Source organism: Pseudochaenichthys georgianus, chromosome 9, assembly GCF_902827115.2.
Source record: "Pseudochaenichthys georgianus chromosome 9, fPseGeo1.2, whole genome shotgun sequence".
NCBI classification, from domain to species: domain Eukaryota; kingdom Metazoa; phylum Chordata; class Actinopteri; order Perciformes; family Channichthyidae; genus Pseudochaenichthys; species Pseudochaenichthys georgianus.
Window position 1 is genome coordinate 43,450,912 of NC_047511.1, and position 15,151 is coordinate 43,466,062.

A 15,151-nucleotide genomic window follows, 5' to 3' on the forward strand; every position below is an offset into this window, starting at 1 on the left:
AAGGCAGTGTAACAGCCAGATGCAATGTTTGCAAGGCGGAGGTTCCGCGTGGTGGAAAGAACAGAGCTACGTTCAACACGACCAATCTAATACGCCACCTGAGAAACAAACACCAACAACAACACGACGAGTACACAGCGGCCACTCAGGTAACGGCACTGAAACAACCGACACTTTCAGAGACTTTCAAAAGGAAAGAGAAACTGCCCCAGAACAGAGAAAAGGCCAACACAATAACAGCCAAGAGAGCTGACTTCATCGCGTTGGATGACCAGCCGTTATCTGTTACCTTTTTTTCTCTTAATGCATTGCATAAAGATCGGATCGGGAAAAATCGGTATCGGCAGATTGTCAAAATCAAATGATCGGAATCGGATCGGGAGCAAAAAAAGGTGATCGGGACATCCCTGTGGATAACTAAAAGATCAGAAAAGAATAATGCAAAAGCGTATTAAAAAGGTGGATCCAGGAGGACGTTCAGAATCTTCCGGGTGCAGCAAAAATAAAAATAAAATGTGACGTCCGACCAGACCAAAGCAGTTTAAAACGTTTGAATGTCATATACGGTCCAGCAGAAAGCAACCATCATTAACCCCTGGCTCAATATGCTGCTGCTGAGAAGCCCCGCCCCCTTCAATCAGAGGTCATGTGCTCAGCGACGTTCATCAGTCTCAGCTTCTTCTTATGACACCGCCGGGTCAGTCGAGGTCACTGCCACTGGGCGCTCTAAATAAAAGGGCGGACGTCTTGAAGCTTTCAACAGAAAAGCTCAAGTCTAATGGCTCCTGTGACAAAGCCCACCCTGCCGGACAGGAATTTGACCCCTTTCTCTGTCACTGACCCACCCCCCCCCGACCCCGGTGACCGTTTCATACCCTGAGGAGAGAGAGGGGAGATCTGGAGAGACTTCAATTAAATCAATCAAACTTTATATGTATTGCCCAATATCACAAACAAATCCGTCTTCAGGGGGATGTGTTACGGCCCCTACGCACGCCGCCGTGTGTAGGGGCCGTAACTGTCCTCGGATCCACTTCCAAATAAAAGCCACATTCAACGGGAAGAATAGAAAAACCCTTGGGAAGAGCAACAGATTAGGAATCCCTCTCCTAGAATGGACACATGTGCATTAGATGTATATGGATACAAAAAGATACGATAATGAAAAGGTACATTAAAAAAATCTAGAACCAGGATGTTCAGAATCTTCAAGCTGCAGCAAAAACTATTTGTTGACGGCAGTTTAAAATGTTTTATTGTCATATCCTGTCCATTGGTGCACCAAAAACAACCATCATTAATATGTTAGAGATAGAGAGGGGCGATCTGAACTATAAGGGTGAGTTTTTGTGTCGAGCCTTCGGGAGTTATTTTGTGCAATGCTGCGAGCGCTAGCCTTATCATTTCATTAATTAGCATGACACGCCTGCCTGATGGACTTGAACGCGGCGGCGGCGGCAGCTGTCTCAATTGATTACAGCGGTGGACACGGTGCCGCAATTATCGAGGTGACTGGAGACAACGGCTGCCACTTCTAATAAAGGACTTAACTCCCGCTTCCCACAGCACGGCACAGTGTGGCAGCCTCCCTGTGTCTCACATACCTTTAAGACCTTTTCAGACTCTCTCCGTGGGCTGCAGAGGAGCTCAGTGTGGGCTGCAGCTCTGGAGCAGCGTGTCAGCTTTACTTAAGCTCGCATAACGCCGGAGCTGTATCACTTTGGTGCCCCACAGGAAAGTATCCCCTATTAGCCCACCAACTGGCTCGCAATCCACGGAAGAATGGGGAAGGAAAGGAGGTGGGAGAGAGACACAAAGGCAGGCAGCTTCTGGCCAGGACGCGTCAAGTCCGAGCAGAAATGGAGTGCTCAGCATGTAAACAAAGGCAATGCTTTGCAGCCTCACTTCATGTATGAACATGCTACAGCCCACATGCCTCTAAGTGGATATAGTATTATCTTTCAGTGCCGTGCTGATTACCTCTCAATGGAAGGGAAATGGACGGGTGAAAATCCTTCAGCAAATCTTAAGTGGCATGACAGTGGGCTGAAAGAGCCTGCATGTTTTTCTTTCCTCGTCCTCCAGCTCCATTCCCACTCCCCACTCAGAAAGCAGAGCGACAATCGGAGGTCGACAGCTCGCCATACCTCATTCACTGTTTTGACATATATGCAGCATTTTAGTGCCGTGAAAGGCGAAGAACAAACATATTTACCGACATATCGCGTTCCCTCATTCCTCAAGTCAAGTGTTTGGCAGACACAAGGGTTTGTTATATGAGCATGACAAGCTGAGGTTTGGACAGAGACTCACCTGCTGCAGCCACTTTCACAACGACACATGAAAGATACTGACAGACAGGAATGCTGACATTGTATTCGATACGTGGCAACGGATACAAAACAAATATCTCTTTATCAACAGCTGGCAGGGAACCAGATCATCCATCAACCACACTTCTTCTTCATGTTTATTAAGGATTAGCTTTTGCTCTCGACGAAAGCTACTCTTCCTGGGGTCCGACACTTAAAACAATACAACAACATTTAGGACATAAGTCCTGGCATCATTAACAACATTAAAAACATCACCAATATCATCAACAACATGCGATCAAATTAAATTAGGGTTCACAGCTCACAAGGGAACGTGGTCATTAGTAGATGGCCCTTCAACCTCTTCTTGAAAGAGGCTCTGGACTCTATGTCAGTCAGGTGGTTTGGCAATGAGTTCCTTTATAGCTCTATCATGGCGCGTTTCCACTGCAGGCCTCGCTCGGCCTCGCTCGGTTTGGTTAGGCCTTGTTAGGCCCGGCTCACTTTAATGCTGCGCTTCCATTACAGTTTAGGAACTGGGGCAGTTACTATAGTAACGCAGTGTAGGCGGAGCCGTGACGTCATCTTCAATGAGAGCCCCAGAAAAACAACACAGCCGTTAGCTGCTAGCACTCAGAGCTCACAGCTCCTCATATCTGTTCAGAAACTAGACACAAGTTAAACAAGTACAAACCACAGACTGTCTGTGTCATGGAGAATACAGTCGCTGGTTTATTTATGTCTGTAGGCCGTTGCTGTGAGTGTGGATGGTCGGAGCATATATAACGTTAGCTTAGCCAAGCTACATTCAGAAAACACGCATTTTAAAAGGGTTTTTCGCCTGCCGTCTGTCTGCAGACTTGTCAAAGCGTTAATTCATGGTTTTTACTAACCGGTATCAGTATGTTGTTACTTCGGCATCATTTTGAAACGTGTATTACAATTAAATCACGGTCAAATATGTTCATCTTGTTGTAGTTGTAGCCCCCTTGCCAGCGATTCTCTCTCTAGTTTAGCATGCTCAGCCCGACTCAGCCTGGTTGTTCCTGGCCCTAGAACCACGATTTAGTCAGGCCAGAAAAAAGGTGAAAAAGTCGCCCCGGGCCAAAACCAGGCCAAGTGGAAACGCAACCAAACACGGGCCCCGCACGGCTCGGCAGGCTTAAAGCGAGCTACCCGCTGCAGTGGAAACGCGCCATAAGACACAGAAGAGTTCAGAAGGTGTGTCCTGGGTTTAGGTGCCCGTAGATGGCCTGATGTAGCTTGTCTCGTCTTATGGTCGTGCTCGTCTCTTGTGTAAACTATTTGATCATAAAAATACAGTGGTTTTTTGCTAAATTGGAAAAAAAATTGAAAAGTGATAACACGAGATTGCAGACGTTTCTGAACTACGCATAACTCCAATATGAGTGCGCTTCGAACAGTGGAGAGCTAGTCTGGCAGGTAGAAGCATCCTGTATTACCCCTGCTGATCAGGACTCAGGTTCTCAGTCATTCACAGCATGGGGTTTAATCGCAACATGGAGAATAAATCAATCAAAAACAGTCTACTGTATGTTGCCAAGATATTTACAACAACTGCCTATAAATACTATATTTATCCCTTGTGTTATGTTCACATTTTGGATTTGGACCATTGACATAACATGTATCATTGAAGTTCACAAATACTATTCAATATATATATGTATATGTGTGTCGTATAGGTTTTGGCTAGCGCTCCAACATCTTGTACGTGATCGGCTAAGGGGCGGGACATCTCTACGCTAAAATTATGATAAGTGTCGTCTTTTTTGTATCAAGTTTTATGGACATTTATGGTTAAAAAAACTATTCATGCTTATCCATGAAAAATGTTAAATAAGTGTAATCTTTTCAATACATTTACTTAATATATTCTGTACACACTGTGAAGTCCACTGAGACCAATGTAACATGTGATATTGGGCTATATAAATAAACATTGATTTTCTTTGAAATTCTCTTTACAGAAAAGGCTATTATAGTTTCAGCTTTAAAAGAAATAGCTTTTTATATTTTTCTAAATATATTTTCCTTTAGCTCTTTCTTTCCAACAAAAATCACTCAACACATGCATGCTTATTGAAAACATGGTTTGACCTCTATAAATCTATTTTGAGTTCACTATTTTAAAAACGGTAGAGTATTTCTCAAAGCTCTGGAGTGAGTGTGAAATCTTCCCCCCAGGGAGTGGCAATGTGATAGGGTAAGATGTCAGAGCACTACTTGTCCAAAGATAGCACCCCAGTGTGCATTAAAGTGCTTGGGCTTAAGTTTCACATATCTGCGGGCCCCCAGGGATGCACACTGTCCGGTGAAGACACACTGATGTAATCGACGCCTCTTCTATAGGAGGATCCTGCTGCTGGTGCTGCTGGGTAATTAGGCTTACAGATGGAGGCCCAGCAGCTGTTGAAGGCTAGACTAGCTGCCATTCCCCCTGTTAATGGCTACACGCCAAAAGTGCTGCGTTTCTTATGAGCTACAAGCTGTTTCTCTGCAACAGAAGAACCTCTTTTTTTCTTCACATGTCAAAGCTGACGACACACTTAGAGGACCGAGGTGGAGATGTTTGAAATAGCTCTTAGCACAGAGCTTAGTTAGACAAACACACACAAAAGCCTCTTCAAAATCTCTCCTCAAAACCACCATGGTGGGAGAAGAGTGACAATTGGAGGGTGTATCAGGTTCGCAAACATTTGCAGTCCTTCCTTGCAGCCCCATTTATCATTCTGGATTAGAGAGGGAGCGTGACGGAGAGAAGAGTGATGGACTGGGGTAAAAGAAGGAGATGGAGGTTAGGTAATGAGGCAGAGGAGAAGCAGAGGGCAGGAAGGAGTGTCAGGTGAACTAATGGAGACAAGGCCCGGATCCTGACCTGTGGGGCTGCTGCTAACCCGAGACCCCCCCCTCCTGTACGCTGCAGCCACACACAGGCAGGTAGCAACACCCCGCCAGAGGAAGAGAGCAGTGGACCAGGAACATTAGTAACAGCCTGCACGTTCGTAGGCCTGCCGCACTTCACTGTGGCGTTCCAATTGCGGCGAGTGCAGAATTGATTTGTTTGGAGTGTGAAGGCGGCGTGCCAATGTGGGGAGATGTGTGAAATGAATGTGAGTACGTCTGCGAGAAAGAAGGGGGGGGGGGTGCACGGTGAAACAGGAGCGAAATTGGAAGCAGAGACGAGCCAAATCGCTTGCGAGATGAAACAGACTATACGAGGAAAAACAAGACAACACATGGCCTCGGAAAAGTGTCGAGCAAGGCAGGCTGGCACGAAGGCAGAAGAAAGAAAACAAACAGTCTTTCTTTCTGCTCGACATATTTCAGACTGCAGATGACAAAAACAACAAGAAGAGTTAGAGGAATCAAAACCACACCGCCGAGTGCGTCTGTCTGCTTCGCGAATGCGTGTCGAAGCGGAGGCTCCGCATCAAACCCTGTCAGTGCTCCTGAAAGCCGCCAGCAGCCAGCGCTGGGATTATTGCGTGCAGCTAGAAGGTAAGTGCTGGGAGTGTCACACGTGAGAGTGTGTTTTAAGCACCATAGAGTACCAAGACCCAGATGGCTCGTCCTCGCTGAAATACATGTCCACTCTATCTGGGCTCCGGTGCCACCTGCTCCCCGGATTAGGTGAGTGCTGTGCCAAAACAGACAGAGCCGCGTCTGATAAGGAGCCCAGGACGCTTCAGCGCTCGCCCCGCACCGACCAGCTGATGAGTCAATACCTGTATCGTTAGAGGCAGCCACATGTAGATCTTTTCCAGAAGCACAGGGCGCCTGCATTTGGTGTCATTTCTCAGAGTTAGGCTCCAACAGACGTGTCTTTTTAAGATGTTGGACTGAGTCTGAAAGTGACTGGTTTTGGGTGTGCGCCCCAAAATGTAATGTTCTACTATTACATTCATCCGCTGACAAAGGTGGCGTTTGTAGATATTTCTCGGTGGAGCAGACTCAGGGCGTGAGTCACCATTTTCTGTGGTTGTAAAATCATTACAAAAAAAATTCAAAAGCGCATCGCATAAAAACTAAAACAAACTAAAACAAACATGTATTACCTTTCCAATTATATTAAAGGTCCGAAGGTGGCCTCCCGTCTTCCTAAACCACTAACACCACAGTACTGGCAAAACGGGAGGAGCCGAGTGAAAAACAAGCGCCCCTCATCCCAATCCACCCACACGGCAGTATTTTTTTTACCCAAAAAATCGGGGCTATTAATACTGTTATCGGGTTTATCGGGATGACGTCATAATTCCTAATATCGGGCCGATAATTATCGTGCATCCCTAATTTCTACTGATCATAATAATGTCCTAAACGGCTTGTTGGAGCTCCTGCTCCCCCCCCCCCCCCCCCCTATGAGTCCAGTGGCCGAAACCCAACACACACACACACACACACACACACACACACACACCACACACACACACACACACACACACACACACACACACACACACACACACACACACACACACACACACACACACACACACACACACACACACACACACACACATCTCTTAAGATCTTATTTCAGGCATCCAACTAAAAACAGTAAAATGGGATCATTTGGGGGTTTTAAGCCTCATTCCTGCACCACTCTACTATGACCCGTGGGGGCATTGGAGCAGTTGCTCAGCCTCCTTCCCAAAGCAAACGGCGTTGAAGTCCCAGCCCTGCTGCTCACCTCTCAACACAGCAGCACTAACCCAACAGCCATGCTCTGCTGAAAGGGGTTGTCCAGCCAGTCGGAGGCCGTGAGGAGCGCCGCCACCAGGGCCCAGCGCCGGGAATCCACCGGTAGCCAAAAACAACAGCCAAACAGATGAGTATTAGAAGAGACCACACTGTGCATTTTCCGTTTCCCCCCCCCTCATGAAAGAGCCAAAATGCAGGCCGCCACGCACATGACTGCCTGTGTGTTAACAAACAGTGGGACGATGGATAGCACGACTCGTCTTCACTGAAATGCAGAACACCAGCAGCTTCTCAGCCGCGCGGGTCAGGTGACTGCTCTCACCGAGTTCAAGGCTCTATCACCAACTCTGTCAAACATGCTGTGCAAGCCCAAAGTATTGCTTGTAGATTGAGTGGCTGTGATAAGAAGACGCTGCCAGAAACATTGGGGCTGGAAAAGTACGCAGTTCAGAAATACTGAAAATAAATGGACCACCCATCTGACAATACTTGGAAAACACTTCATATGGTAGACTGGTATTTCGGTTTGATTGGGGATCTCGTTTCCCCGGGTTCATCTCCCTTCTTCCCACAATCCTCTCTGGCACTTTCTTCTAATGCATGGATGTCCTTGTCCGTCATGGAATCAGAAGCATTTTAACATCCGCTCTGTTCCTGGCGCCGGGTTTCTTTCCATCTTTACAAGCTTGTGTGAACCGCTTCCCAAAATGTCCAATCCATTACAAGCATGTTTGTAATATCCATCTCGGCTGACGACTGTCCGCCTGCCAACGATTGTACATTATCCAAGTGGCGTGTTTGGCCACTATCGCCGACCATCTGGCTTTGTCAAAGAGCGTTACAGCCTCATCTGCAAACAACATTGGCTCCAAACTACTCAACACAGATGAGCTTAAAATGCACATAGCGGGGAACTGGGGTCTTCAAACAAATGCGGGGCGGGGGGGGGGGACCCACTCTCTCTGCCAGACTGACTGGAGCTTGGAATAAAGGATTACAAACAAGAAAACCTGCAAGTGATCACAGGCGACGAGCTTTACATTTCAGGCCTGACAGCAGTGATAAGACGCTGGTCATGTATTCTCGTAAGTAAACAATGAAAATGCCTTCCACGCCGCAGCTGGCTGCGTCTCCATCGGAGGAGGGGGGAGGGGATTAAGATTAGACAGGAGATGTGATGAGAGGCACTGCTCTCTGGAGTCGTCCCATCTCAATTCTTCCCCTTATCCTCTCTTAAAAAACAATCAACAAAAAGGAGCCTGAAATCTTTTTAGCCAGCTTCCCTGTTGAGATGGGAGTCACCGTGGGTCAGCTAACGGCACCTTTAAAGAGTCCTCTCCTGCACATCTTCAGGTGTATATCAGTGTGTAGTGTCTCTACTTTAAAGAGTCCTCTCCTGCACATCTTCAGGTGTATATCAGTGTGTAGTGTCTCTACTTTAAAGAGTCCTCTCCTGCTGATGTTCAGGTGTATATCAGTACGTAGTGTCTCTACTTTAAAGAGTCCTCTCCTGCTGATGTTCAGGTGTATATCAGTATGTAGTGTCTCTACTTTAAAGAGTCCTCTCCTGCTGATGTTCAGGTGTATATCAGTATGTAGTGTCTCTACTTTAAAGAGTCCTCTCCTGCTGATGTTCAGGTGTATATCAGTATGTAGTGTCTCTACATGTCTCCATGCTTTAATGTTCAAAAAGCTCTTTATTCTTCTCATACTGCCTGGGCTGCAGCACCTCTTTTCACCCTCTGTCTGAAACCAGAGCCCAGTCTGCTCTGATTGGTTAGCTGGCCGGCTCTGTTGTGATTGGCACTGAACTTAGCCTTTGCAGATTGCACACAAACACAATACAGGAGAGAGAAAACCTCTTGAAGACCTCGGTGTATCGTTAAGAAGGAACCCGAACACAGACACTGCTAGGAAGCATAGCAGTTTGCGTATTATCGTACATTATTGAATTAACATTTCCTCTGTCAGCTCTGGGTCAAAGCCACAGCACAAATCCACATGCGCTTTTTTGTCGGCATTGCGTGCACGCCCGCTGCTGGTGTGTCCGCCGAAGTGAGGGGAGTCATGTGCGCGGAGAGGCCTGGATGGCACTTTATCATTTAACCTGACCTGGAAAGACAGCAGGGAACGCCTCAGGGGAGCGCCGGCCTCCGTGAGACGGCTTCGAGTTCACAGTTTACCGCTGAAGTGATTCAGTATATTCACTTTCCCTTCGTCCAATACGCTGAAGATGTATGGTTAAAGTGCAGCAGCCAAAATGCCGGTCATGCCCCTGACAACTTATCCTCAAACCCCCCTCGTGGCCTTTAGTGATTCTGTAATTGCTCCCTCTGCACAGCTAAAGCCGGATCCATATTCAGTCAATGAGCAGCCGCCGCCGCACACAATGGAGCCTCGTCACCCGGCCTTCAACGTGACGCGAGGAGATCACCACCTGCGCTGGCAGATGACAGGCGCTGATAGGACTGAGTGACAGGTGTCAGGCGTCCTGACGGGGACAAGAGGGACACGAACACTGACTGTTTCACGGTTAAAGCTCAACAGGCAGCGACCCGATACTCTAACAGGGGCTAAGTTCATATGTCATGCACACTTGGTACTCTGCACTCTTCTAATGGACGTACTAGTGCTCTCCGGGGGCCACAAAGTGCACATAGGGATAGTATGACATATCAGCAATGATTTTACAAGCCAGCTAATTGCCATGCATTGGGAAGCAGGCTTTACAAACCGGCGGCCTTTAAGAGCCGGTGCAGTGTCACACTACTTCCTGAATCAAGCCGAACCAAACAGTTCCCTTCAGGCAGTTGTTCCAGGTGCTCGGCCACGGAGGGGATTGTGGGTAATGTGGTCTCTTCGACTGGCTGCCACTCTACATAAATACTACATGACGGTGTGATCGTAATTTAAAACGCTATAAATATTGAAGAAGAATTAAAATGATTTATGAAACACCGCGGTGTAAAATGGATGTGTGTGTGTGTGTGTGTGTGTGGGGGTGTTTTGTCTCCTCTCACTCGAACGATGAGCAGCGGTGGTGCAAGCTGGGAATTCTGTAATTGCTTTTTCTGTCCCTGAAGCAGGCCTTACTGCTTTAAATCAAAAAAGGCAATCTCTGTCAGTAATGGCTCAATTAATAATTAAACACGTGTCTTATCTCCGGCGAGCTCCCCCTATTTATTTTCATCTCTCCGACAGGGATGGCTGCACAAACAGCATTAGCACTATCAATAAAGGGAGCATTAATATCAGCCTCTTCCTCCACACACAGACCGCCGAGCGCCTGAACGGCCCTGCGTCTGTGAACAGTAATAACCCGGAGATTAATAAAGAAACAAGACATTATGCTTTGCTTCCAAGTATTCCTCTCCCTGAACGGAGTGCTAGCTAGCTCCTTCTGTTCTTTGCTAGCAGCTTCTACCGTTTACAAGAGGCTTTTGTTTATCCGGAACATTGTGACATCACTACGTAAAGATTGCGCTTCTATTGGCTAGCGCTCCAACACATTGTTTGGAGAGGCGAAGGGGCGGGACATCTCTTAGCGGTTGACCAATCACAACAGAGCCGGCCAGCTAACCAATCAGAGCAGACTGGGCTCTGGTTTCAGACAGAGGGTGAAAAGAGGTGCTGCAGCACAGGAAATAGAGCTTTTTGACAGACATATCACACTTGAGGCACAAAATACAAATATAAACCTGAACATGAGAATATAGGGCCCCATTAATATCGAAATAAACGCATGAGCTGCTGCTGAAGCTCAGTAACAATAGATGAGAGTCAAGAGGTTTATTACATGCATCCTAAACCTCCAGTTTGCACATACAGTAGTGCGACTCTCACACTGCCCTAACACCACCATGAGTGCCTCGTCAAGACAGAAACATGGGTCTTCTTGATAAAGAAAGCATGTCCTGCGAGCGGCCTGGACTCTGTCGGACAAATCAGAGCCAGGCTTGGATTCCTCGGCGGTGATGGCTGCTTCCAATTCCAGCGTTTCTAATCTGGCTGTGGGAAGCCTTTGCGCAGCAGCCCTCGTGTTTTCCCAACAACACGTCTGCCCTCCAGCCAGACACACACACTCCATCTCCCTCCACTCAATCCCGACTCAGCGGCGGGGGAAAGCTGATTAGTTGGTCAGAGGGTCAACCTCCATTCATTATTTAATGGGTGAGAGGCTGCGAGCAGTCCAGCTCGGTGATACATTACACGGCCAGAGGAGAGCCGCCCGGCCGAATACAAACATGCTCTCTCGTCCACTTCACTATGGCTGAGACGCCCTCAATCCCCCCTGCCCCTGACCTTGCCGCTCCCTCTCAAATCACCGTCCTTCTCTGGCATTCAGAATCCAGCAGGTGGGACTGCGATTCACTTTCTGTACGCTTGCACTGCAGCAGGGCTGTAGCTAAGGCAGGCCAAGGTAACAGAGGAGGAGGAGGAGGAGGAGGAGGAGGAGGAGGAGGAGGAGGAGGAGGAGGAGATCTATTTTATTGACGTGCAGCAAACAGCAGTGGCGGAACAAAGGCCACTCAGCACCTTTTGAGGGAGCAGGTCTGCAGGCAGGGGGGTTGATTAGAGATTCGACACAGGGACCCTGGACTGTGTAGCACATAATGAGAGCTTAGGGAGCGAGCCATGAGCCAATGGGAGAAGGGTTGAGGGTGGAAGAGGTGAGAGGCGGGGCTTTACCATAAAGAATTGATTTCCCAGAATGGAAGATTGATATATGAGAAAAAGGGCTCGAAAGAAAAAACAAACAAGGGTACGGGCAGATCCTAAATCCTTAAGCTACAGCATTGGTAATGTGTTTATATATAAACAGTTAGAGGATAAGCCCTAAATCCACTGCCGAGCTAAATGGTTTATGCATTTTGTTTGTTTGTTTACTTCTGCGTCAATTAAGCAAATTGCCCCAAACATCCCGGACGAGCACGAGATCTAAAGTGATTCACGTCGAAAAAGCTTCCATCTCCCCCGTCTTCACCTTTCATGTGGCCTCCGAGAGATGCTAACGGTCAGATGTGCATGATGGCCCTGTGTGTGTGTGTGTGTGTGTGTGTGTGTGTGTGTGTGTGTGTGTGTGTGTGTGTGTGTGTGTGTGTGTGTGTGTGTGTGTGTGTGTGTGTGTGTGTGTGTGTGTGTGTGCTTCTTCGTCTGCACGCTCTCTCCTTCCTTTGTTCCACTGGTCTAATCCAGCATGTGTGGGCCGGTAAGTTTAATGGAAACAATTTATTAAGTCCGGCTTAAAATGCCATCTGCAGCTAAGCCTCCCAAAGCCGCTAAGCTCCTGGTTTCGCCCCGGAGCTCGCTGTGTTCACGCTTACTGTAATGCTCTGTTTAAAATGAGCACAACGGGTCAAAATTAATCAGGATTACAAGGGCACAAATCCACTTCAGAAATGGGTTTTCCACCAATCTTTTCTCCCGCTATCCCAAGATGCCGCGGGTTCGTCCGGTGGGCCGCACACTTCACGGGTTTACCGCCACGCCGCGGCAGGTAGGAAACCAGGCTGAGAGAGAACAATATACTCTCACACCCACAGATACTGGACAACATTCAACATACCGACTGCAGATTCCAAAGTGCTCTTCAGAGATATTTCCAGCCGCTGACAGCTCGGTGATAACTCCCCGCCACTTCCATCGGCGCAGTGAAATGCACGAAGAAGGCCTACCGAGTGTGTGTTTCTCTGAGCTCTGTGGAGGCGCCCTGTGCATGCGCAGCAGCTACATTTAGCTCCTCGTTCGCCTCCAACTTGTGACAACAGTCAACTCTGACCCGCAATTCAATAAGAGAAGCCCAGAGTGGAGCACAGGTCTTCCCAGCGCCTTTACTTAAACATGCCACCCTCCAGGAAATCAATAATCGCACGAGGTTTAAGACGGGAAATAAACAGAAAACCCGATAGCTGTTAGATAACGCGTGCCCTCTGCTGTAACTTCCTCCAAACCACCGACACACACACGTTTAGCAGAAGTAGTGCTGGCGTTAGGGAAACAACATCTACTGCAGTGGATGCTGTGTTATTACAGACACTATTAACGTGTATAATCTGCACGGGTTGCTTGCGGTGTCGAAAAGTGAATAGGAGAGAAAGAAGGCAATGGTGTCTGGGTTTTGTTCTGTGTGCGTAATTACAGCGCTCTGCCTTCACTGATTACTATGTTGGTCTTTCCTCTCCTCCATTAACCCCGCACCGTTTCATTAGCGTGACAGACTGTGGGCCTGTGTGCAATTTGGACTTAACCTCAACCGCTTGTACCCGTAACTGCTCGCGAAAGTAAAGTTCAGGGAAGGAGCACGACGCCGAATACAAGGACGAGTAACACTCATTACCGAGAGAAATTTACAAGCTTAGCATCATTGCAGCATTATATATTTGTGTGTGTGTGTGTGTGTGTGTGTGTGTGTGTGTGTGTGTGTGTGTGTGTGTGTGTGTGTGTGTGTGTGTGTGTGTGTGTGTGTGTGTGTGTGTGTGTGTGTGCATCTGTTGGAGAGTCTAGCAGCCAACAGCTGATCAGAGGAAAGCCTTTCATTGGTCCCACAGGACCGCGAGCGAGAACGGTAATGGGACACATACGCCGCATTCTAAACCAGAGGGAAACAGCCGTGGGCTACTTTGTATCTCTCACACACACACACACACACACACACACACACACACACACACACACACACACACACACACACACACACACACACACACACACACACACACACACACACACAAAGAAAAAAAAAACAGTCTAGGCCAAAAACAAACACTGTCCTAGAATCCATTACAGCTCCGAACAACAACATTGGAGTGGGAGAGAGAAAGAACCACACAGCTGATTTCTCTGCCGTGCTGCCTCGCCCTTTGTAACCCCTCATTCTAATCTGGTGGCCATTCTCACACGTCACCCCAAACCGGATCTGTGTGGCAATCAGGAGAAACTCTGATTGGATTGTGAGGATGTGATTCCAGGGTCCTAATCCTCAGGCACATCAGCACGATCCACAGCGCGCGCCAGCAGACGGGGGGAGAGACTTCGGAGACGTGTACGAGACGGAGGCCGTGCATGTGCCTGGACTAGCTGCGCTGTGTTTACATGCAGCCTCGTTCTGTGCGGGCGTGCAGGGGGAACAACCCGCTGAGCGCAGGAGAGATGGAGTCTGACGCGGTCTAGTTGTTTTCTAAACCGTGCAAGACTCAAAGTCCAGGCGAACGGCGGTTGTGCGAGGCAGACGCTGGTCACAGGCCGTCTGCATCACACAGCCGGCAGCCTGTGTCTCTGCTCTGTGTCCGCCACGCTGTTAGAGCAGTCAGAGCTCCTGTGCTTACCCACGCCACACGTTGCTATGTTGTTGAGAGGGACACTCGCTTTACAAGGGGATGTTCTAAGGCAGTCAAACTCAATTTCATCGCGGGCCACATTCGCATAAAGGCTGCACTCAAAGGGCCGGTTGTAACTATATAAATATATAATATATATATAAAATAATTATATTACATTATTGCCTCTGAATTGGATTAGTATCGGATAGGATAATAACTTAGTCATTAACTACATCTGAAAGCAGAAGTCTCTTCAGTGCGCATGTCACAAAACGAGATGCATTGTGGGACATGTAGTTTATGGGCAACCTGCTTCTGTAAAGTGGCATGTAACCGTATAATAAACGTATTATATTCTTTGCAAGCTCTTGCGGGCCACATGAAATGAAGTCGCGGGCCGGATTTGGCCCCGGGGCCTTGAGTTTGACACCCCTGCTCTAAGGAGTTAAAATGGAGGTAAACAAAGACATATCTGTGAGTACAGAAAAGCAGGAAGTAGATGTAATGCCAATGCTACCAATATGTCTGGTAAAAACATTGTCAGAAATTAAAAATCAAAATAAGATGGGTAAACAGCCTTCTTTTACAACAACAAAGAAAACAGTATTTACCCCTGTCATATGTACAGTGTACTCTACAGTTAGTTTGTCAACACTTGTCGAACACTCAACATATATTCAACACACATTGGCCGTATCAAATAGTAAGCAAGAGAACATCTTTCTATTTGACATCCGAGTTGTCTATTACTATTTTGTATTAGTCCATTTGAGGCAAGATGATATTTTCCAG

At 47.6% G+C, this 15,151-nt stretch overlaps 1 protein-coding gene across 1 annotated transcript in view; it reads right to left on the bottom strand.

Annotated features, from left to right (window-relative positions):
- fbrsl1 (fibrosin-like 1) overlaps positions 1 to 15,151 on the bottom strand; it is a 430,120-nt gene that overhangs the window by 20,082 nt on the left and 394,887 nt on the right. The window contains exons 8-9 of the mRNA XM_034091346.2: positions 9,478 to 9,531; positions 7,821 to 7,890 (exon numbers count right to left, since the gene is read on the bottom strand). Coding sequence (XP_033947237.1) covers positions 7,821 to 7,890; positions 9,478 to 9,531 — 124 coding nt within the window. The remainder of the gene's footprint in view (positions 1 to 7,820; positions 7,891 to 9,477; positions 9,532 to 15,151) is intronic.